Source organism: Triticum aestivum, chromosome 5B (genome assembly GCF_018294505.1).
Source record: "Triticum aestivum cultivar Chinese Spring chromosome 5B, IWGSC CS RefSeq v2.1, whole genome shotgun sequence".
In the NCBI taxonomy this organism is placed as follows: Eukaryota; Viridiplantae; Streptophyta; class Magnoliopsida; order Poales; family Poaceae; genus Triticum; species Triticum aestivum.
In genome coordinates this window covers 401,339,878-401,364,585 of record NC_057807.1, presented here as the reverse complement: position 1 = coordinate 401,364,585, position 24,708 = coordinate 401,339,878, and the positions used below count along the sequence as shown (strand labels likewise).

Below are 24,708 nucleotides of genomic sequence, written 5' to 3'. Positions count from 1 at the left end.
CGGCTTATTTTGAGTTTATGAAGTTTACTACCATACCACCGAAAGTTAGCGACTAGAACAACCGTGTGTGAACGGGATCGATAGCAGGATGGCTATGTATGGACAAAACCGGCTCGAATAATAATCTGAATAATAATCTGTGTCGACCACCGATTGGATCGGGCCATATAAATAACGTTAAAAACACGTTAGTGGATAGACACAAAAGCCACATGTGTCGACCAAGCCAGAAGAAACATTTAACTAATGTTTTAAAAATAATGGCATGGTAAAAATATATAGACTAAAAGCCTGCAAAAAGAATCAAACAAACCCAAAGCAAACCCACCGAAAACCAAATATGCACGTAGATATCTCGGTCAAGAGGACCTCACACCCGCAAAAAAAAAAAAGACCTCACACCGCAAAGCGTGAACGGGGACCTCCTGTCATGCAACACTGTTCCTGGTAGCCTGGTAGGCATATCAGCACCTCAAAAATATATTCGAGCTGGAGAGAAACTCCAAAGGCAAAAGAAGGAAAAACAGAATCTCATCCTCATGCGCCGTATACCCAACCCTAAAAACCTAGCGGCAACATGGAAGGACCGGAGAGGCATCTGGCCTATATAAGGCCGGCGGTGCAGGCCTCCCTGGTGTGGCATACAACCAGATCGAGCGGTTGAAGAAGAAGACAACAGGATAGCCCTCCCAGTCTCAGATCTGGCCGGCCGGACCGACTGGCGCCGTGCCGACGAGGCGACGACGAAGGCGTATGTGTACATGGGTTTGATCTTTCTCTCTCTCTCTCTCCGCTTCCGCTCCTCTCTCTCTCCGCGTGTCGAACGTCCGCTGTGTCCGATGGGATCGGTCGGGGGCTGCGGTGGAGGGTTGATGATGGTGTGAATGGCTGACAGAAGAGAGTGAGCACACAGCGGCAGACTACGTCTGGTAAAGAGGACGGATGGATGCGAAGAGATATAGACGCAGCTGCTGTTGCGTGCTCACCCTCTCTCTGTCAGCTCTCTCTCCCCCTTGGGACTTGTTCCGCCATCAATCAGTCTATCCATCTCCCCTTGCCGTTCCCATCGCTTCGCAGCCATCTTTGCCTGCATCGACTGCCGGGAAGAGGCAGGATGAGGCTTTGTCTTGCTTGCTGTGTCCCCACCTGAGCCCTATCTTGTCCGGACTCCGACGGCCTAGCCTAGCCCCCTGCTCTTTGGAATAAGGTACGCTGTGCGCATGCACGCCATGAATTCTTGCGCCGGCAGCCACCAATTCCTATTCCTTTTCTCCTCTTTGGGGGGTCTCTCTCTCTCTCTCCTAGCCGTCTTTGCTTCTTCCAGGATTAGCTATCGCCTTGGGGGAAGGGAGACGCGTGTTGATTCGATTAACGCAGGTGGTGTTATTTTGCTCGACTCCCCAGGAGTGCTTAACGGAAAGCACTGTTTGACCGGTCCTTGCCATGCCCTTCTCCCTCCTCCTCATCTTCTTCCTCCTGTACTCCACCCCCTCTCTTTGTTGCTGCTTTAACTTTTTTGGATCACGAAATCTCCATCGTTTTTCTCCCCCCTTTGCGTCCTCATCTCATGTGCTGCTGTGAGAGGCGGGCAGGAAGGACGAAGGAGGCGGCTATGGTGGAAGCGGCGCAGATCTACAATACTTGACTGCAAGTGGAAAGCTGGCACGTAGCCGATGGCGACGCCGCCTCCCAGATCTGTGGGAACGTTCGGTGAGTCCATGTTTCTCCTTAATTTGTGTCCCGCTAAAGTGGCCATGCCTCCTCGTACATGGTCTATTAGTGGTACTGGTATAACCATGTGAGTTGTTTGCTTTTCTGTATTATTCCAGATGGTTTTGCCTCTAATGGCGATTCTACATCTCATGGACTTGCCTGTGATATGAACTAGAAACGTATATCCTGCAGTTTAGCCTCTGCAGCTTTTTATTCAGCCGTGTTTTGATCTTCTAATTCCTGGCTATATAGTCTCCATGTAAGAAGCTGCAAACGAACAGCTAGCACAGTCAACCCCATGGTCGTTTCTTTCATTGTATGCATCGTATGTAGAGCTTGGTTCACTTTTGAGGAGACCTTCTTCGAGATCCGTAGGAATATGGTTTCTGATAAATCTCCGCAGTTTCTTCTAGCTCTTCACATAAAATTGCTATTTTCCTGGACATTGATTTTTTCTTAGGTGAATCAACAAAACTAACTCCTGCGAACACTTTTAAATTTGGCATATGTGCTCTTCCTCACACGAGCTATGCAACATTGTCAACTTATAGGCATATGTATATTTTTACTGGTGATTTCTCAGCAATTTATTTCTCTTTATATTTGGCACTATCATGACCCCTTCGGCTCTAACACCAACTGACAACTGTATAGTGGTGGTCTCATTGCTTAGTGACGCATGGAGTTGCTTAATTTCTAGCAAGCAGCAAAAAATATCATTTGTTTGGTTACCTGATCATGTAATGGATTTCCTGGTATAACCTATCTGCTTACCTGATCATGTAGTGGATGATGGATCTTTTTAATAGTATGACTTATTTGGATATAATACATGTATAGCTGAGAGCACAAGACATTTCACTCTGGAAGTACTTATCCTGTATAACATCCAATTGAGCTGATGAATGGCCTAAAGTAAAATTTTATGTTACATGTTTAGAGCGGAACAATGTTTCTGGGTTTATCTGGAATGACAACTTCTGTACCCTATAGTACATAGTACTAAGAACTAGTGCTGTTCACCGTGATTAACTCATAATGACCATCTCTCAATTCTGACTGTTCTTTTTTTGACATCCATTGTTAGAACAACAGATGCTTGCTGCCTTCCAGGAGATGAAGTGGCTGCATGGGGGCACGCTTGTCGTTTGCTACTTTCAGGTGTGCCTTTTGTACAAATAATTTTATTAATGACGCAATGAAGTTACATTGTGTTCAGATTGAATTTGGTGGATCATGCTAACCCTTCTGTTTTTCTTAAAATCTGCATACTAAATATACAGTCGTTAGATATATTCATATAGTTAATCATGTCATGGACTTGGCAACACCTTAATTAGGTATTAAAGGCATCATTGCATTTGATTTTCTTAATATGCTCATGCCAATTTATCGAGTTTCCAAAGTGTACTTTCCTACAAATATTTAGTACGCAGCTAATAGATCCCTTATATTTGGTTAGTGATGTAGGTAACCCCAAATTGCAGGGTTAATTTTACTAGGAATTGTGACCAGAATAGATTTGCCTTGGTATTTGGCCACAATGTTATGCATGTTTTGAACCAAGGTACACCTTTACAATCAACCAGTGTCATTACAAACAGTAACAGTCAACAGCACACTTTCAGACTTCCTCATCATATTTGTGTTACAATACTTCTAAAAATGCCCTAGGTGGAACTGTAAGTTGATTCATCTTCATTAGTAGTAGTTAATTATCCAATGTCGGTTCAATATTTATTCTTCTTTGTCAAGCAAAGGAAAATCTTTCCAAAGCAAAAAAATCGAGAGCATTGGCAATCTCCCATGGAAATCAAAACCAGAAGTTCCCATCTATAGCTCTTTTGTCTAGCCGATTGTGCAATTTTGGACCTAGTTACCATAACATTTTTTGTGTTGCATTCTTCTCGGTGTTGCAACCATGTATGTTGTAGTTTGCATAAGTAAGGTTGTTGATGTGCTTTCATGTGTCTATTGCACTCACAGTGTGAGTTGTGGAAGTTGCTATGCATGTGCCCTTTAATAATCACTTAATTATAAAATACAAAAGTATCGGTGCACATTATGGTGGACTAACAGTTGATGCGCACTTGCACTTGTATTCAACAAGTATCTTAATTTAATACTCCGTTTATGCTGGACAAGTGTATTCAAGAAAAACATTTCACTTGATTTAAATACTACTTCCCAATTGGTGGATTGCTTCATGTCCTAAAACAGGTGATCCCTACTAAGGTACTTCTCTCACCATGCAAACATGCCACCTGAACTTGCAGCCATGCATGAGAAAACACCCACCTCAACATGCAACCATGTATGTTCACACGGTTATGCTATCTATATTCAATAAACTTGGCAACTATACAAGAGAGAAGTACAATAGGTCATATGTATTTTCAGTCTCATTTATCATATTATTAGTTAAATTATCCATGTTACATACAACCAACACTCATTAATTTGTGTTGCAACAAATTTTCCCGGCAATGCGCAAGGCAATATCTAGTTTTACCAATTTGGCTAATCGCATTAGAAAAATCCTCAAAATTTATGAGTCTTGGCTTTATCTACAATGAGTTTTCTCTAAAAAATACTGAACTCCTTATTTATGGCCAACTTTCTCTGTGATGATTCGGGTTATATTTTCATCCTTGCATGCACGTCCTACAGTTGTTCCACGACGTGCAAGAGCATGCTGCAAATTGTATGCATAGTTAACTCATTTATTTCTCACACGATAGCATTTATTTGTATTATACTCCCTCCATTTCAGTTTACAAGTCCTACGCGTATACCTAGGTTGTCAATTTTATCGCCCTAATATAAATTATATAACACAAAAATTATACATTTTGAAAGTAGAACATCTAAAGTTTATATTGGTATATTTTTTGTAATATATGACTTGTATTAGGTTGGCCAAATTGATGACCTAGGGGTACGCGCACGCCCTATAAACTGAGAGAGAGGGAGTATTTAGCTTCCATGGAAGTTTGAAAGACATCTTAATGCTAATATTAACTTTATTATTTTGGCTTTATCTAGTTAATATTAACTTTATTATTTTGGCTTTATCTAGTAGCATGGTACACCATGAAACACTCACACACATGTACCACGGGTTATGTGCTTGATACATATATGTAAAGTAATCAAAACACACGACAACAAAATTAAGACAGATGATCCCAATAAGGTTTTCATGATTTTGTGGCATCCTTTTTTTCTTAGGGCATCTCCAACGCTGATCCGCAAACTGCTCGTATCCGTCGGGATCATGCGGTCCAGACCGGCCTGTATCCATTCGTCGGCCGGTCTGGACGTCCTTTTTCGTGCAAACTAGAAGCAAACTTTGGGGACTTTGGGTGAGTCCGGACAACTGTCGTGCATGCTTTCAACGACCTTGGCCCACCCAAAACCCTCTCACTGGCATGCGCCCTTTCCCGCTAGAGCGCGAGTGTCGCATTCATGACGGCCCAGAGTGGACGTGACCTCTCACTATAGTCGGCATTGAAGCGGCGCGTCGGGTGAGGCCCGCTGCGCACGCCTTCTCTCTGCGTTGAAACGACATCCCCCGCCTACCTCCATTAAACAAGTGCATGTGCGCAGGAACCTACTCCGACGCCCTGAGCGCCACACGTTTGTCCCTGTGGCGGCTAGCATTATAAACACCTCGCCGGTTGGCGCCTTGCATGCACCCACTATTTAGACGTGGCCAATGGTCGAGCAAGAACCATACCACACATCTGCTCTCCATCTCCTCCATGTAGCACACCCACCATGGCCTCCGGCTCCAAAGCCATGCGGGGCGGCCTCTTTGGTGAGCAGAAGGAGTTCTCCGGCATTGCAGCTGGTTGGGTGGCCTGGTGAGCTAGCTGGATACAGGCTGGCTTGTCGGCAAGCTCTTCGGAGCCGACGCTACCACCATTGCCAGTCCGTCCAGGCTGGCCAACGCCTTCTCCTGCCAAATCCGTCACGAGCGATGATGGTGGCGCCTTCTCCTGCCAAATCCGTCACGAGCGATGATGGTGGCAACGCGTCTGATAGGCAGAGAAAGAAGCCATGTTCACAGTGGTTGACGCGGCCATGGAGGAATTTGACTGGGCCACCGATGGCGATGTCGCCAATTTTGCATCGGCACCACCATGCCGATGAAGCCGGCACACCCGCCGCCACTGTCGATGGCAGGGAATAATAGACCATGAGAGGCTGCCGCCACTTGAGTCACCGTCTTGCCGGCCTACACAACCGGTGACTTGCCTTCTTTGTGGAGTCTAGTCCACGTGACTGTCTTCGCCTCACCCCCAACACCAACCTTATTTGTGCTTCACGGAGGCGAAGGCTATTCTTCCCCTCCCGTTGAAGCATTTATACCTTCGGGGCTTACGACGGTCCAGTGCTCTTGCTGCCGGACATGGGGAAGACATGTCATTAGAATGTGGCTTCATCGCAGCGGGCAATAGACTAGCTAGGATAGAATAGCCTAGCCTAGCCCGCCATAGTTTAGTTGAAATATGTCGCAGATGTAAATGTTTTCGTCCAGTTTATATGAAAATCATTCAATTTACATGTGATTCGCCCTGTTTGTTGAAATCCGCTTTGAAATGTATGCGGCTAGCTCTGGATGGTTGATTCCTATCTGGTCCCAACCGGTCCTGGGGTGTCCGGTTTGGGGTCAGCGTTGGAGATGCCATGATGCCCCTATCTTCCCTTTGATTCATTGGTAGTGCCATCAATAGTTAGCGGCGAGCTCATAGCCATAAGACTGGGTCAACTCTCATCTTTTGGCACTTATTTTGCGCCGGTGGTTAACTCATATGACCATAAGAGTCTACTCTATCCTTAAGAGAGAATGTCCACGGGAGGTTCTTAGAGAAAAAAAGTTTTTTACCAAATTAAACTCACAAGGTGCTTACAAAACAAGTGATTCAGCTCAACGCATCCCCGGTGCTTGATGTTGGATATTCTCGAGGCAGCCAGCCTTTGCTCTCTGCTTGGTAGACTAGTCCATCCATGTGAGAAGAGCCAGTAGAAACCCTCCGTCCTAAAATAAGTGTCTCAACTTTAGTTCAACTTTGTACTGAAGTTAGAACAAAGTTGAGACACTTATTTTGGGACAAAGTGAGTAGAAAGGAGGTGTGTGCCAACCTATGGCCCTATGCAACAACTGGCTGACTGCATGCGTGTGCGATTCGGGCATGGCGGCGGTACAGTTGATGTTTGCGACAATGTATGGGATAACAAGGGATACTGATAAGATACCGCAAAATGTCATGTGGTGGGCCTTGGAGAAACACAAGTCCAAGCAGAATACATTACCCTCATCAAGGACATGTACGATAATGTTGTGGCAAGTGTTTGAACAAGTGATGTTGACACTGATGACTTTCCCATGAAGATAGGACTGCATCAGGGGTTAGTTTTGAGCCCTTATCTTTTTGCCTTGGTGATGGATGAGGTCACAGGGGATATACAAGGAGATATCCCATGGTGTATGCTCTTTGCAGATGATGTGGTGCTAGTTGACGATAATCGGACAGGGGTAAATAAGAAGTTAGAGTTATGGAGACTAACCTTGGAATCAAAAGGGTTTAGGCTTAGTAGAACTAAAACCGAGTACATGATGTGCGGTTTCAGTACTACTAGGTGTGAGGAGGAGGAGGAGGTTAGCCTTGAAGTGGGCAGGTGGTACATCAGAAGAACACGTCAATGCTGCAGGAGGATGGGGGTATTGATGAAGATGTGAACCATCGGATCAAAGCCGGATGGATGAAGTGGAGCCAAGCTTCTGGCATTCTTTGTGACAAGAGAGTGCCACAAAAGGTAAAAGGCAAGTTCTATAGGACGGCTGTTCGACCCGCAATGTTGTATGGCGCCGAGTGTTGGCCAACTAAAAGGCGACATGTTCAACAATTAGGTGTCACGGAGATGCATATGTTGAGATGGATGTGTGGCCACACGAGGAGGGATAGAGTTCGGAATGATGATATACGAGATAGAGTTGGGGTAGCACCAATTGAAGAGAAGCTTGTCCAACATCGTCTGAGATGGTTTGGGCATATTCAGCGCAGACCTCCAGAAGCTCCAGTGCATAGCGGACAGCTACAACGTGCGGAGAATGTCAAGAGAGGTCGGGGTAGACCGAATTTGACATGGGAGGAGTCCGTAGAGACTTGAAGGATTGGAGTGTCACCAAAGAACTAGCTATGGACAGGGGTGCGTGGAAGGATTTGTTGACACTCCCGTTTCCCAAATTTGTGAGACCAATCTAACAGGAACCTAAATTTCCCGAGGTACCACATTGTCTAGGTACAAGGAAGACCTAGGTTTACAGATACTGGATACGAAAAATTATTTGGTTGTCTTTTTCAAAGATAAATCAGTGATTGCAGAATGCTTAGTGCTTGAAATTGTTTCTATCAAGTATTTGGGTTTGTTCGCATAATAACATTGAATTTTCATTATTAGTCAGTTTTAAAACGTAGGACGAGCACAAAACAGTCCATCTGGCATTAGATTCTTTTTAATATAATTGAATGATGCATGTTCATTCGATTGTTGCCACGTCTCACAATCGAAGTCCTATGCCAACCAAAATATCCATATTCTCGCTTCCCAAAAACTATCATGGTCTGTGTTTTTCTTCCATTGACATGAGGACTTCCTGCATAGTTCTATCATCACCTTCATTGTAAAGTATCTGTCTCTTACAGGAATATTCGAGATGTTTGCATTACTCCATACAAATTATGATCAATGCGGTTGATTTAAACATTTTATCAGCATCTGTAAGTGCATCCTGAGGTTTTTCATCTGATGAAAATCGCTGGTTAAGTTCGAGTACAAGAAATTAATGTATCAGTTTAGCATTCAGAGGTCTCCTTAGTGTCTCATTGCTGTAGGATTGCATAGTTGGGCTTCATATTGGTATGCAGACTGAGTGAACATACTGCTTCAGTGTATTTATGACTTTAAGACGTTGATCTGGTCTAACTATGTATATATTGTTGCAAGAAGCAACTTTATTGACATATTTGATACTTTTTTTCTCTATGGTGTTTCGCATCTTAAATTTTTGATTCTACATACTCCAGCATGCCTACAGAGATTGTGTTTTATGATCAATCAAGATTATCCACATCTCCATCTGGAATGTGTTGGGAGAAGTTGGAGCAGAACAGAAATAATTAAACCCCTACAGCCAAGTAATGTAATCAAAAGGAGGAAGCTGTGCCGCCAAGCCTCGGGAACTTGTGCCGAAGATGTATTTCTCATTTGGTGAATCCATGGTACCACTTCTATTTATCTATCATGAATTCCAGTCAGCCCTTTCTGGCGTTCGTGGTTTCTGGCTTCATCAGGAAATATGGCATAAACGGGATGATCTTTTTTTCCGTGCAATTCAGGAGACCGTTGGAGTGCTATGGGAAGCATTATCCTTTTCCTCACGTTCGTCATCTCTTGAAAACATTGTAGTTTCCTCGTCACGTCTTGTAAGTTTCAGATTTTGTGCTCGAATATCTGCTGGTATATGCCCTCCATCTCAATGAAGAAGTATGCAGTTTAGCGTGAAGAATAGACACAGTTGATCATCCGTCTCCTGAACAATATCTATGTCTGGTTTGGTAAGCTAGCTGAAGTCTGCTATTTGCTTCTGAGACTGGACTCACGATCTCTGTAACAGATTGTCTTTCTGTACAAAATAAATTTCACTGTAAATTTGAAGCTGCTTCTATTTTCGGTTGGAGGGGTCAACGTTGCTATTTTCTGAATGTAGCGGCACTGCCTCCAGTTTCACTTTCATAGAACAGATGAAACCGTCCATACGGCACTCCATAGAACTCTGCACTGACATCACATACATGTAAGCTTGCCTTAAAAAAAATCAAATACATGCAAGCTTCAGATTGTATCCCTTGCTGAAACATGTAAGCTTGCATATACTGTCCTCCCACACCTTGCATGCTCCTATCTTTCAAAAAAAATAATTAAAAGGTTTTTAAAAATTCTCAAAATAATTGTTGTATGGGTCTATAATCCCTAAAAATTCATCCAAATGGAAATACACATGGAGAAACAAAAAAGACAAAATCTAGATGAATAGTGCCACAAAACATAAATATAGAAACTACAGTATTCACATCTGGATTTGTCTTTTTTTATTTCTCCATGTGTGTGTTTGATTTTGGATCTGAAATTTTGTTTTGTATGCACATGTCTCTTAAACATTCACAAAAGTTAATTATTTTTTGGAACATTAAAATTTGATTTTTGAAAGTAGGGAGCATATAGACGCTAGGAGGATTTCTCGTTCAGCAGCCGCCACCGTTAGAGACATCATGGTCCCCTCGCCTTCGGCTGCCATCTTGGCGCTAAGAGCTGGGGGGACCTCGGATCTTAAAGAGTTTTATATTTTACTTCAATGTCTAGTGATCATTAGTTTTGTGAGAATAAAATTGATCTCCTTTTTTTGACGGTGCCATGAATTTACAAGGTTTTGTGTCCTCGTAGATACTATTATTTGGATCTGACGAGTTTATACTAGTGTGTCAAGCTTTTTTTCATTTATGTTAGTGTGTCATGCTTTGTTTGTCGGTTTGATTCTTTGTGGGGTGAAATCTTTCATCTGCACTATGGTGAGGATATTGTGGTTCAACGTCCTGCACTTCTAGGGAATCATCCCGGGCCCAAGTACGTTCATTGATCAAAGCTTCCTCTCTTTTTGGATGGTTGATCTATACCTACTAATAAAAAAATAGGTATTCTTAGTCCATTTTGCTATTTTATAGAAAACCCCCTAATATTTCTGACATTAAACCCACAGTACATATTAAATATTTTTTAAAACACTCATATCTTCTAAACTATAACTTCAAATTTAACATATTATATATGGAATGTGGAATTTCATTAGAAAAATATGTAGAATTTGAATATGATGTTATTTTACCTATTAACATTTTTTTTAAAAATACTATCTAGGCTGCAATGTTAATCAACAATGCATTATCCGTCTTTTTTTATACCGGTATTGATTAAGATTGGGATGAACACCTCAGCAAAAACAGGATTGGACATGAATTGAAAATAAATTTGCTAGAGACACCCAATAAATAAGGACATGCATGACAAGAGATAAAAGAAGCATCCAATAAAGATGGGATGTCTGCTATAGAAAAATAAAAGAGAAAATACCGAGGAGATCCGATAAAGATGAGATGTTGCGCTATTCTCCTATATATAAGAAGAAGAAAAAGAGGACATGCATGAAAAAAGTAAAAAGGAGGCACGCTGACAAAAAAAAAATAAAAATAAGTCAAGTTTGATAAGATATAAATACTAATGAAACAGGGACCAATACGCATGACATGTATGGTAAAAAATAGTGATGAAATAGGGGCGCAAGTACCTGCATCCACAAGAGACCATACAAAAATGTTATTTTTCAGAAAAAAATAAATCATGTTTTATGATTAAAAAATCATGTATCTTTTTAACAACCTTTTTAACAACTCTTCAGGTATTTAAGAAATATGCATGTGAAAAAAAGTGTTCAAGAGTTACCCTAAGTTGGTGATTCTTAAACTGAAAACGCCATTGATGCACACATGTCTCCGTAGTGTACTAATGTGTCATCGTTCGTTTAACAACACCCATTCCGAACATGATATGAATAAATGCGTGATCACTTGCTCGTTTCTTTGTACTGATTAAATCTACATGCAAGCCCTGTTGAAATAGAACACACGTAGAATCTTAAATTGCGCTTTTATAGGTTAAGGCCATCTTTGTTTAGGCCGTAATTACAAATTCTCAGATTATAGACCATTTTTTTGTAAATTAAGAGCGTGTGGTATTTTTTCTCTACCGTTGCAACGCACGGGCCTTTTTGCTAGTTGTAATAATGTCCAATCGAGTTACAACCTCTTTACTGAGCTCTTGAAAGTATTTCTTCTTGAAGAGATTGATATCACGAAGAAGGCGTGCCCAAGAGATTTCATTGCAATTCTTAGTCATAGGAGTTACATTGTATTTTCTTGATTGATCCAAATCGGTGTACATGTAATAGTTATGAGTATGAATAAAACTCTCGAAAAACAAAGTAGGAAGCATATGAGCATCTAAGAGTAGGGAGGACCTCTATATGTAGAATCTGAATATGATGTTATTTTACCTATTAATAATTTTTTTTAAATACTATCTGGGCTGCAATGTTAATCAACAATGCATTATCCGTCTTTTTTTATACCGGTACTGATTCAGATTGGGATGAACACCTCAGCAAAATCAGGATTGGACACGAATTGAAAATAAATTTGCTAGAGACACCCAATAAATAAGGACATGCATGACAAGAAATAAAAGAAGGACCCAATAAAGATGGAATGTCTGCTATAAAAAATAAAACAGAAAATACAGAGGAGATCCGATAAAGATGAGATGTTGCGCTATTCTCCTATATATATATATATAAAAGAGGACATGCATGAAAAAAGTAAAAAGGAGGCATATGCATGACAAAAAAAAGTCAAGTTTTATAAGATATAAATACTGATGAAACAGGGACCAATACGCATGACATGTATGGTAAGAAATAGTGATGAAATAGGGGCGCAAGTACCTGCATCCACAAGAGACCATACAAAAATGTTCTTTTCCAGAAAAAAAAATCATGTTTTATGATTAAAAAATCATGTATCTTTTTAACAACTCTTCAGGTATTTAAGAAATATGCATGTGAAAAAAAGTGTTCAAGAGTTACCCTAAGTTGGTGATTCTTAAACTGAAAATGCCATTGATGCACACATGTCTCCGTAGTGTGCTAATGTGTCATCGTTTGTTTAACAGCACCCCATTCTGAACATGACATGAATAAATGCATGATCACTTGCTCGTTTCTTTGTACGGATTAAATCTACATGTAAGCCCTGTTGAAATAGAACACACGTAGAATCTTAAATTGCGCTTTTATAGGTTAAGACCATCTTTGTTTAGGTCGTAATTACAAATTTTCAGATTATAGACCATTTTTTGTAAATTAAGAGCGTGTAGTATTTTTTTCTCTACCGTTGCAACGCACGAGCCTTTTTGCTAGTTGTAATAATGTCCAGTCGAGTTACAACCTCTTTACTGAGCTCTTAAAAGTATTTCTTCTTGAAGAGATTGATACCACGAAGAAGGCGTGCCCAAGAGATTTCATTGCAATTCTTAGTCATAGGAGTTACATTGTATTTTTTTGATTGATCCAAATCGATGTACATGTAATAGTTATGAGTATGAATAAAACTCTCGAAAAACAAAGTAGGAAGCATATGAGCATCGAGGACCTGACCACCCCCCCAGCCAAGCTGCTACATGACACAAAGGAACCTATTTGACACGCGTTGCGTAGTAGGCGGGGCTCCTATGACTGGCCAGCTAATTTTTTTTCTTTTCGATTTCTTTTTTCAAAGTTTTTTTTCTCTTTCAAATTTTTAGCAGTTCTAAAATGTTCAAAAAATTTTAAATTTTATTCTAAAAATTCAAATGTTTTGATTTAAATTTTTTAGGAATTTCCAATATGTTCAGGAATACGAAAAAAATTCAGAATTTCAAAAAATGTTTGATTGTTTCTAAAAAAATCGAAAATTTCCTATATATATATATATATATATATATATATATATATATATATATATATATATGTTAAAGCTTTCTTCACAAATTTTGTGCCATTTTTCAAATTATTTCAGGACTTCAATGTTCATGTTCTTAAAATTTGTTCACAAATTCAAAGAAGGTACATGAAATTTCAAAAAATGGTCGCATTTTAAAAAAATGGTTAGTAATTTTTAAGAATATTAAAGATTCCCAAAAACTGTTTGAGTTTTGACAATTGGTTCACAAATATGTGCACGTTTAAAAAAATTACTTTTTCCAAAACCAAAATCATGTTCGAGATTTTAACAAATGTTTAAATCTGAGTTTCCCCGCGCTTCCTATTTACACCGAAGTTTAGTAACTACAGTGGCTAGCGACGAGTATCACAAACGAGAGGTGTCCTTGTTCGAACTGTGACACGCACATCACTTTTTTTGTGGGAAATCGCACTCTTTGCGTGTGGCTGGGCTGGTCCACTTGAACGAGCAACTGTGCGGCATGCGTCTGTTGGACGCAGTACGCGGCAGATAGGACAAGCATCAACGCGCCTTAGGCAAGCGTAAAGTGGGCTGGCCAAGTAGCGTTAGTTTGTTAGTTTTTTAAGTGCATTTCTATTTTGAAATATTCTAAATAAATATATTTCAAAAAATAGTTTAGTTAAACTTCTACAAGTATTCATGGCACATTTAAAGAATGTCCATACCGTGTAAAAAGAATGTTCGTGCAACTTTTAAAAATGTTGATAGCATTGAAAATATGTTCCGTGACATTCAAAAAATGTTAATGGATTCAAATTTATGTTTATAACATTTGTTTAGAAATTCTATGCAATTTTAAAAAATGTGTCATTTTTTAAATGTTTGATTCAAAAAAGCATGCCAAATGTTCACTTCTGTCAAAAATGTTCGTGAAATTTTAGAACGTTTTTTCAATGTATAATAAAATATGGTAATATAACATTAATTTTTTGAAATTTTTTAAATTACCCATTTCAATTATAGGTTCGTGATACTTTATGAAAATGTAAAATTAATGTAAAAAATGGTTACAATTTGTTTAAATGTTCAATGTGTATTTGAATATATATTTAAAATAATATTCATCATGCATTTGAAAAATGTTCAACGTGTTTCAATAAATGGTTCCACGTGTATAAGAGAATTGTACAATGTTTATTGAAAAAGTAGAAATGTATTGAAAAACGAAAACGAAAAACATGAAAAGGTAAAAGGAACGCCCCCCCCCCCCCCCCACCTACCCCCGAGAAAAGTAGTAAAGAAAAACTGAAGAAATAAACAGAAGAATATAAAAATATAATTCAAAACTAAGGAAAAGAACCGAAGAAACAAGCATAAAACCAAAGATATAACATTCGTTACTTGGCCAGCCCATTCACTCCAGGCTGTAGGCGACAGATGCATATATCTCGCAGTAAGCGTACTGCAAGATATGGCCTCGCGGACTGTGTTGCCCAAGCTCACAAATTGCAAAGCCCCCTAGCGTCGTCAGGGTGGATCTCTCTCCGTGCAAGTTCTCATCGAGCCCACTTAACGCGGCCTGTTAGGGTGTGTCGTTCCTTTCCTAATTTATCCCCGCTATCCAAACTGGAAACACTTCCCAAAACTTACCTTTTTGAAATATGTTTGATATTCACTAAAGTTGAATCATGTGTTTTTGATACTTCAGGTTACTATATGATGTCTAGTCTAGAGACCAGAGGTCGCCGATTAACTTCCTGGTTTATCAGTTTGGTCCTTGGTGATTGGTCTATGTGTTGGCATCATTGACGTTTCAAAGCTTTTATGTTTGCAAGGACAAGGGATATTCCAAATATGAGATTATTAATATGGACATTTCCAGTGTTGAGCTAGGGCACTGTGGTTGTACTTTCTCCGTTCAGGTTTATAAATCCTCTTCGTATTTTGTGTCAAACTTTGACCATGGATTAACTACACAAATGTGAGTTACATATAAAAAAATTATACCGTTGATTTGTATTCAAAAAAGGTTTCGAATGGTATTATTTTTACTACATTAAACTTATATTTTATTAGTAAAATTTACGATCAAAGTGTGGCACAAAATACAAGGGGGGCTAGTAAACCTGAACGAAGTACTTAACTATATAATTAACTGGACATGACTACAGAGTGGCGCTGCACTATGGTTTTTATGTGCCTCCTCCCCAGCCACGTATGTTTCAAGCATTTAAGCACATATCACCATTTTTTTTGGTTGTGATTTTTTTTTTAGAAAAGATTATCTCTCGAACCCTTGACCCAATTGACAATACGGTGTCACCATTGGTTTCGTCATGGCAATAACTAGTAACTTAATTGCCTTGTTACTGAACGTTACTCTCCTCCCATGTAAGATTTGCATGGTAGTACTTATATGCTCCAATATTTTCTCTTGTTTTAACACATGAATACTTACTCTCTCTTTTTCCATACATTATTTATCATAGAAATTGTTTGTTACTAACATGGCAATCATAATAATATAACCTGACAACCTGAGGTGAGTTTTTTTGGTCAAAACATAGCAGCATGAGACCTTGTTTTTAAGCCTTCATGGAGTCAAACCCAAAGGTGAATGCTTATCATTGGTCAGATTAACGATTTGTGAAATTGATCATTTGGAAAGCTAAATCTAGCAATTAACACAATATTGTTAGTATGAGGTGGTAGATTCTTGCATGCATATACCTCCACTCTCCATGGTGTATCTTTCTTGCTTTCTAGGTGTAGCACCACCATAAGACAAGGGTGCATACCTATGCCACTTAGATTGTTTGCAGATAATTTGTCACTGTGGGCTATGTGTTACGCTAACTTGTTTCTTGCAACTTATATGGGCTTCGTGTCATCAATGAATTTGCAAAGTTTATTCAAAATTCGATTAGGGTACAAGATTGGTACATAAAGTCAATATATTTGTTCTTATGTTCATTCACTCGACGAAGAAAAAAGATCACGACTAGGTTTGATGTCAGGTCATCCAAAGCTTGATGTCGGATTTGTCTCGTGTTATTTTTTGTGTGATTTTGATTTGTCTTTGTTGATGAACATAGACATATTGGTCCTTGTTGTATCACGCCTGACTTGATTGACTGCCGCGGGTTCTTGCTCTTATTCGCTTCAGGTCCATAAAAGATGGCCGGGACTTGGTTACTAGTACAGGCCCCTTGTTCTAGACTTGTCCTTTTCTCAACAACTCCCATGGTAAAGGAATTCTAACTTGATTACTAGCCATTCTTTATACTATCTTTTTATTTTGAAGTGCTATATGTGTCTGAACATTACACTTTGTCCCTGATGATAGACCAATCAGATCATATCTGAATATGCCCAGTGACAAGCTGTTGTTTTATGACAATTTCAAGTGGCTAGTGGTGACTGTGACCACTACAAAGTTGCCTCCCATTTTGAATCAAGTAAAGTTGACGGCTCAACTTTTAGAATATTTAGCTTTCCCTTTAATGATCCTATGGAACATATTCTTTTTGCCAGAATCATATGAAATATTTAATATAGAAAATCGCTCAATGATGATGGCAATCCTGAATTATTACAAGCAAGCAACCATGAGCAGTATACATAAGGCCGCGAGAATAGCACAAACAAAAATCATCTTAGATTCATTTTCCTATTTTGTTTAGCTTGATCATCTGCAAAGTGCAAACCTTAACTAAATAGACCCTTATGAGTTACTCCCTCCATTCCGAATTATAAGATGTTATAACATTTTTCTGAATCAGATGTATATAGACGTGTTTTAATGTGTTTGTTTGCTCATTTCAGTCCGTATTAGTCCATACCGAAATATCCAAAACGTCTTATATATAATTCAAAACAGAGGTGATATTTACTTGAAATGTTGTCAAGAAACATGCTAGCATAAGAAAATTAATGTAACCAGCATTATAGTTCAACTGAAACTTGAAAGTTACACCAAAGACACCTTTGCTATAACCACTCTTCTGTCCTTACCTAAGATAGCTTTCTGCATATCTTCTAGAAAGATAATTTTGTTGCTTTTGTTTTGTTACTCGTATAAGTTAATATTGCTTTCGCACATGTTCTCCGGTATCCCCTTCCTTGGCATGTGATTACCCTTCCCCAGGTTGCCATCATCATGCCCTACCATTATTGTACCGGCAGAAGGCTATTTCTTGAACACTTACATTCTTTCACCGTGTATCTATATGTGGAGAAGGTTCTAAAAGCCGCCTTGTTACCTAAATTCCATGTATTAGTGAGTAGTGACATTCGATATACTGAAAAGATACACTGTTGCCATGTGAGGCTATATCTATTTGTGAGAGAATGTTCAGGCACAAACAATCAACTGTATTGCATCAATAAAGAAGGAATGCTTGCAACAAACCCAAGGAATAGTTTGGGTAAGCTCACTTTTAAGTGTTGATCACCGAAGCCGATACATTACCATATTTGCTTAGTCCACTTAAATAACACGATATTTGATAGGATGTATACACAAACACACCACATACGATGTCCCACCGCGTTACAGAAAAACGTGAACCGCACTGTTTCTTCAGCGCCATCACGCTGTTGCACCGTCCAGTTCTGCTGGGAGGATATCTTTCCTCGGCGCCGGGAGGTGCCCCTTCTCCTGGAGGCTCTTCACCGTCTCGTACAGAGAGTCGTTGACAGGGGTGAACTGGAGGCCGAGATCCTGCAGCTTCTGGTTGGACATCTTGTAAGGCTGCTTCCGCGGGTTCACCTCGTCAGAGCACCTGAGCACAGCCATGACACACATATCACCAAAGATGCCGCATGCACCGGTTTCCTCAGTCAGTAAAACATGGAACGTACTATGAAACTGCAGCAGGTTCCATTCATTTTACCACTTATCATTGCACCGGAGCAAAATGAAAAGTATTGCTCCCTTCGGTGGCACTACATGTTAGCTACAGACAAACTTGTCATTCCCCACCATCCGTTCCATTTAAGAACAGTCACTACTCACCACATCCGCAAAAAGAAAGGTCACTGCTCACTAGACCAAAGGTAGGAAAAGTGTTTTTGGATGATCACACAGCACAACATTTAGTTTTGATTTGTTTACATGAGCCAATAATGGCCCATATGTCTAACTAACATGCTACTGAGCTTATTGGGTATGATGATCACACAGCACAATTGTTCGTTTTAAATAAGGCATCAGGTCATCAGGAGCAGAAAGCTCAAGTTACGTGATTTGGTTCCTATTTTATATTCAGGAGCAGAAAGCTAAAGTGACATCATTTGTCTTCCTTTTTTTAAAACCGGGATATGTTATTTAGCCAAAGTGCACAATTTTAATATGATCACTTGTCACTTCACTACTTCCTGACCATGAAGCTTTCCCCTAATTGCTCCACTTGTCAATTCATAGGCCATGAAGTGTAATTAATTTGGTCACTCCAAAAGAACAGAGGAACTGAGTAAGCTATTGCCAATCATTGAGCAGACAAATATTTTTTTTTTGTCTAAGATATCTTGATGCCACATTTTCTACTGATTTTAACCACTACCACTTTTCAGGCTCACTATCCACCAAGGACAGACATTCAAAGTGGGTTTGAAACTGTCTGGAGAGGTCTACTTCTTGATGGAAGTGCTTCACAGGTACTACTTTTCTTATTTCAGTTTTTCATTGCTAACGTAGAAATCAAATTTACTACTCCCTCCGTCCCATAATGTAAAACATTTTTTGACTAGTATATGCTGTCAAGGTATAAACACTATTACAGATTAGCTCAGATCTTTTCTACTTGCTTACGTAATGATCAAACTGAAAGGTCTATCATCATGCATATTAATCTTGCCTGCCAGCAAGGGAATGCCCATTTACACGTCAGGACAAGTGTTCCAGTCAGCATGCTTCACTCTTACACATGACAGTTTAAAAAGCTTTATATTCCAAGTCGTTTCGCGGTACTAAGTGCAAGAAAGCCTAGGCTTTTCGTGGCGTCACCAGTGAGTTCTCGTTCACCCGCCGCACCTACTCCTAGAGCTTTAGTGATGAGTAAGCCGCTCTGCACTCTTGCCCTACTTACCAACCTAGGGTGGGATCCACCTTAATCAAGCACTAAAATAAGATCTCCAAATCAGAAGCACTCATCAAGTTACTCCTTACTAACTAAAACAAATCTCAAATCCTCAAGCACAGTTAGTAAATCCTCCCAAACATCTCAACGGTTTTACTGAACAGCCATGTTTTGAACGAAGGAATGTCACAAGAATTATACTACCAGGATATGGCTGGAATTAAGCGTCTCCTACCAGAGTCCTACTAGTTAATTCCCATGTTCCAAACTGTTCTGTCGTAGGAATTGCTACTTCTATGACTTATAATCTTTGATGCATCAAGTGAGACTAATTAAAGATGCACAGAAGATGAGACAGCTACGAAAAACAGGGCAAGAATGTCGCGAGGACGCACGGAGGATGTTGCATGCGGGCACTCACCTTGTTGGGACGGGGTACTCGGGGAAGAGCTTGGCGAGGATGTGGACGACGTCCTCGCGGTGCAGGACGCGCTCGGCGCAGAGGTACCGGCCGGAGGCCTCAGGCGCCTCGAAGACCCGGACGTGCGCGGCGGCGACGTCGCGCACGTCCACGTACGCCTGCACCGCGTTGGCGTACTTCTTGGCGGAGCCGTCGAGGTACTTGAGGATGTGCGCGGCGCTGGCGTTCACCGTCGGCTGCAGCAGCGGCCCGACCACCAGCACCGGGTTCACCACGACGAGGTCGACGCCGCGCGCCCCGGCCTTCTCCCACGCCGCCTGCTCCGCCACGGCCTTGCCGTAGCAGTACCAGTTCTGGTGCACCAGCAGCACAACACAAGATCGTCAGGTTCGGCGCTGACGTCATACTTATGCAATAGTTACGAGACACCGCGCATCTTGTGGGGCCATGGTGAACACTTTTCCTGATTTTCTAGTCGACATCCATGCCCCACCTCCACAAAGGCTTTTGATCAACTTCGCAATCAGAGAGGCTTGTGCTACACTATTATTACGGGAGGAATTGTGATGATGCCCGTCGATAAGGACATGCATGCATCAACCATGGGCAAATTGACTTCGAATCGTGTGGTTTCCTGATACGTCTTCTCTTGATCTGTTGGTTAATCATCTTACCCAGATGTTATTCTCTGGAGTTGGTGGTGAAAACGACACTCCGCTTTCATTTTCCGTACGTTAGAGGGAAAAACTGCACGTGAGTACGCGACACGATGAACGACGTTGCCGAATGTTTGAGCTTCCGTAAGCAAAGCTGCCGGCTGCACACGCGCGCACCAAACTGTCTAATGTACTTACTGTTTATGCGTGTGGCCAATTTCGACATAATTTAGCATGCCAGAAGAGGGCTGCTTAATCGGTATGAGTACGGTACCAAAAAAGAAGCATTTTTTTTTGAATGAAAAAAAAGCAATTTCTCATCAACACACTTAGGGCATGGCATTTTTAATCTATATAATACTCTCGTTTTTGTTGTTGTTGCGAAAACTTCTTAAATCTAGATATCATGTTTCGCTTGTGCATGCAACAGCTCATACAATAATAAATCCTGTCTTGTTTGTGCCTCGATTACAAGAGGGCATGCAATTAAACCATTAATTTTCTGCCTATTCTTTTTTTAAGGGATTTTCTGCCTATTCTGAATGGATGCAACTAACGAAGACTTCTGAAGATTCAAAAAAGAAAGATAAAAGAAGACTTCTGAAGTGGAACAAAAGCCGAAGGGGATTGAACTGCTGACCTTGGTTTTCTTGCAGAATTCAAGGTCGCTCCAGCAGGACTCGTCGACGACCACATCAGGACCGCGGTTGGGGTCCATGGTGACGGCGCCGATGGACGACGTGAACACCACGCGGCGCACGGTGCCGGCGTCCGCCGCCGCGTTGATCACGTACTCCGTGCCCCTCACCGCCGGCTCCACCATCTGCTCCTGTTCAGACGCACGATCGAGTTCACCGCAGGCGTGAGCAACTGAACTGAACATACATCAGCACGCAACGAACAAGGACAGGATGCGTGGCGTACAGGGTCGTCGGTGACGGGGGAGGCGGTGTGGAACACGCCGTGGCAGCCCTCGACGGCGGCGCAGATGGCGTCGTAGTCGAGGAGGTCGGCCTTGCAGAGGATCAGCCTCTCGGCGGCGCCGTCCAGCGCCTTCAGATGGGCGTTCTTCGGATCATCTGCAGCATCACGCACGTTAATTAGCCCCGAAGTTAAGCGACGCAGTAATGTCGCAGGAACGTCGGTTACTATGAACTTGAATCTCGATGGTGCGCGTGCCTGGGTTCCTCACGGTGCCCTTGACGGTGTAGCCTCTCTCCAGGAGCAGCTTGACGAGCCACGACGCGATGTACCCGGCGGCGCCGGTGACGCACACGGTCTGCCCGTGCCCGGGCAGCTCCTGCGCGACGGCGGCGGCGTCGACGACAGTCATTGTTGTTGTGACCTTTACACTGCTTGTCTAAACAAGATTGTTGGTGAGATGGAGATGCCACGTACGAGCTACGGATAGAAGAAGGAGCTCTACTGCTGTTGGTTAAGTTCGGGGCGTCGCCAACTTTATAGGGCCGGAAAGGGAAGTAGTTGAGAGAACGAGAGGGCGGAGGCCGGCCATGCGTGCCTGTGGCCCCTATAGACGGCGACGCGGAGTTAGGTAAGGCGGTAACAGTAATACGATACGTAATAAGCTCCCTGGTTTTCATGGCTCGAATGAATCATTAGCGGGTGAAACTTACGCCCCTTTGCCGGCCGGCCTACACCAATGCGCGCGATCGACGGAAGATCTGTACCACCACCAACTTTGCAGCCAGTTGTCCCCTTGCAATTAACCACGTCGATTTAGGCCAAAATTAAAACTTCGTGGTAAGTAAGTAACCTTTTTTCCTGGCGATGCACAGTTGCACTGTGCGTTGCTGTATGTGATGCGACGTTAAGGTAGGAATATGATGGCAGCGTGAGTGTTAGGGAAAGAATTAGGCACGAGGCGTGCATTTGCCTCGCGGCAACCACATCGGCGAGATAGTATTTGGATATTGGAGCATCTGCATGCATGCGGGACAAAAGATAACATGTTGGTTGCACGGCAGACGATGAAGCTCGGTGACCAGCACGTAGTACTTCCTCTTGAAGGTTCGACGGCGGCGAGCGGTAGCGTGTCCGCACCATCTCTCGGTTAGCAGCGGAACTGACGCTCTCAGATTGTACTGTAGACGCGGCGGCGGGGCCAGGGGAGGGCGAGTTGGACGGCAAAAGGGCAGAGGGGCTGCACAGCCACTGCGGACGGCAGGGGAAAAAAATTATATGAGACCAGGTCTCAGATAAATCAGGTGAGACCCATTTTGATGGATGATATGTGGCATTCGCAAATCACTAAGCATCTAATCTCTCCCCCCCCGATTTTAGGTGAGGGATGGGGTAGATGCTTTGTGATTTGTGAATCCCACATGTCATCCATCAGGATGGGTCTCACCTGCTAACCCATGAGACCTGGTCTCATAGAATTTTTTTCCGGCGGCAGGGCGAGGCCATTCCCGCTGTTTTCGCTGGAAAGAAGGCGTCCTGGCTGATGCGATCCATGCAAGATCTGTAACACTACCACTACCACTAAGGCCAACTCCACCGAGCGGCCCCATTCTATCCGCACGCGTTTGTTTGGAGTAAAACGGACGAATCAGACGGCCTAGCGCGCGGGAGCAAACGGAATTTTGTTCGTTTTGTGTCCGCTTTCAACCCATCCCGGCTCAAATTTGCGCCGCTTTTGAGGTGAAACGGACACCACGCGGACGCTCGGGCCGTCTGCGTGTGCCCTCCCTTGGCCCGCCCGTCGGTGGCACAGGGGCGCCTTTTTCTATCCGTCCCCCTCCCTCCCTCCCACCGGCCGCATCCCCCTCCACTCTTCTCCACTCTTCCTCACACCGTCGCCGCTGCCATTGCAGCTGTGCAGCTCGGACGCGCGCTCGCCCAGCCCCTTTCCCTCGGCGCCGCCAAACTACCCAACCATGGCCACCTGGTTAGCGCACCCGCCGGCCGGATTTGGGACGGATCCGGTCGATCTTGAGCTCGCTCGGCTGTGGGAGACCGCGCCGCGCCATGGACTGGCCGGACACCTCGCCGGAAGGCCCTGGCAGGGCCGCAAGCCACATGCAGGCAGTGGCTCCTCCTCTAGCTGCTCAGATCTACACCGTCGGTGGTCCGCCAACAGATACACGAATGGCGGTCGGCCGGGCTTGGTGCTTGCCCAAAAGCTCGTCGGCGCACCGTTGCCACTCATTAAGTGCGACCACTGCCTAAAGAAGATCGTGCGCCGTGTGTCTACAACGCCGGAACATCCCGGATGGGTGTTCATCAAGTGCTTAAACGATGGGGTATGTGCTCTTTTTTGTTTTGGTTTGTGCTCTAGATTTGACTAGTTGTGCTAACTTCAAATTTTATTGTGTAGCATGGATGCAAGTTTTGGTATTGGAAAGAAGAGTACATCGATATATTGATAGAGCGCAATTTAGTAGATGTTCGTGCACTTTTAGCTAGCATAGAGGTTGTAGATGAGACAAGTGCACTTGTTGCTAGATTAGAGACTAGACATGAGACTAGGTGTGAGGAAGCAACATCGACTTCTTTAGACTCGAAGAAGAAAGAAGCATGCAAGATCGAGCCTCCTCCGTAGATCAACAATGAGTGCATCGAAAAGGCACTAACCCAACTCAAGGGAGCAGTTAAGAAAGTTGGATATCTTCTAAAATGTATTCTTGTGGTTCTTGTTTTCTTTGGTCTTACTTTTCTAGTCAAAATTTGGTGATATATTCCCATGTACCAAAAATGAATGATGAAAAAAAGTTAAGGGCTTGCAAAGAAAAATGTACGCGGACAGGATGCGGCTAGGATGCGTCCGGGTGCTGGGCGCACGGTCACTGTCGGTGTCAAAACCGGCAGATCTCGGGTAGGGGGTCCCGAACTGTGCGTCTAAGGCTAATGGTAATAGGAGGCGGGGGAGACAATGTTTACCCAGGTTCGGGCCCTCTCGATGGAGGTAATACCCTACTTCCTGCTTGATTGATCTTGATGATATGAGTATTACAAGAGTTGATCTACCACGAGATCGTAGAGGCAAAACCCTAGAAGCTAGCCTATGATTCTGATTGTTCTTGTCCTATGGACTAAACCCTCCGGTTTATATAGACACCGGAGGGGGTTAGGGTTACACAGAGTCGGTTACAGAGAAAGGAATCTACATATCCGAATTGCCAAAGCTTGCCTTCCACGCAAAGGAGAGTCCCACCCGGATACGGGACGAAGTCTTCGATCTTGTATCTTCATAGTCCAAC

At 42.5% G+C, this 24,708-nt stretch overlaps 1 protein-coding gene and 1 long non-coding RNA gene across 4 annotated transcripts; one reads left to right on the top strand and one right to left on the bottom strand.

Moving 5' to 3' along the window:
• The first annotated feature begins 558 nt into the window (after positions 1 to 558).
• Positions 559 to 9,453, top strand: LOC123112099 (uncharacterized). 3 transcript variants are annotated; one of them, XR_006455123.1, is made up of 4 exons: positions 559 to 1,207; positions 1,325 to 1,710; positions 2,801 to 2,874; positions 8,808 to 9,453. It is a non-coding gene; the product is annotated as an uncharacterized lncRNA (long non-coding RNA). The 3 variants fall into 3 exon arrangements; XR_006455122.1 differs by having other exon boundaries at positions 559 to 1,710; positions 8,808 to 9,002; positions 9,120 to 9,453; XR_006455121.1 differs by having other exon boundaries at positions 559 to 1,710.
• An 8,231-nt stretch (positions 9,454 to 17,684) lies between these two features.
• LOC123112098 (cinnamoyl-CoA reductase 1) lies at positions 17,685 to 21,942 on the bottom strand. The gene is made up of 5 exons (XM_044533019.1): positions 21,668 to 21,942; positions 21,413 to 21,567; positions 21,129 to 21,317; positions 19,833 to 20,185; positions 17,685 to 18,115 (listed from the first exon to the last, which is right to left on the bottom strand). Exons 1-5 carry the CDS (start codon positions 21,819 to 21,821, stop codon positions 17,923 to 17,925), a joined length of 1,044 nt encoding a protein of 347 aa, XP_044388954.1. The 5' UTR covers positions 21,822 to 21,942; the 3' UTR covers positions 17,685 to 17,922.
• Between the last annotated feature and the right edge of the window lie 2,766 nt (positions 21,943 to 24,708).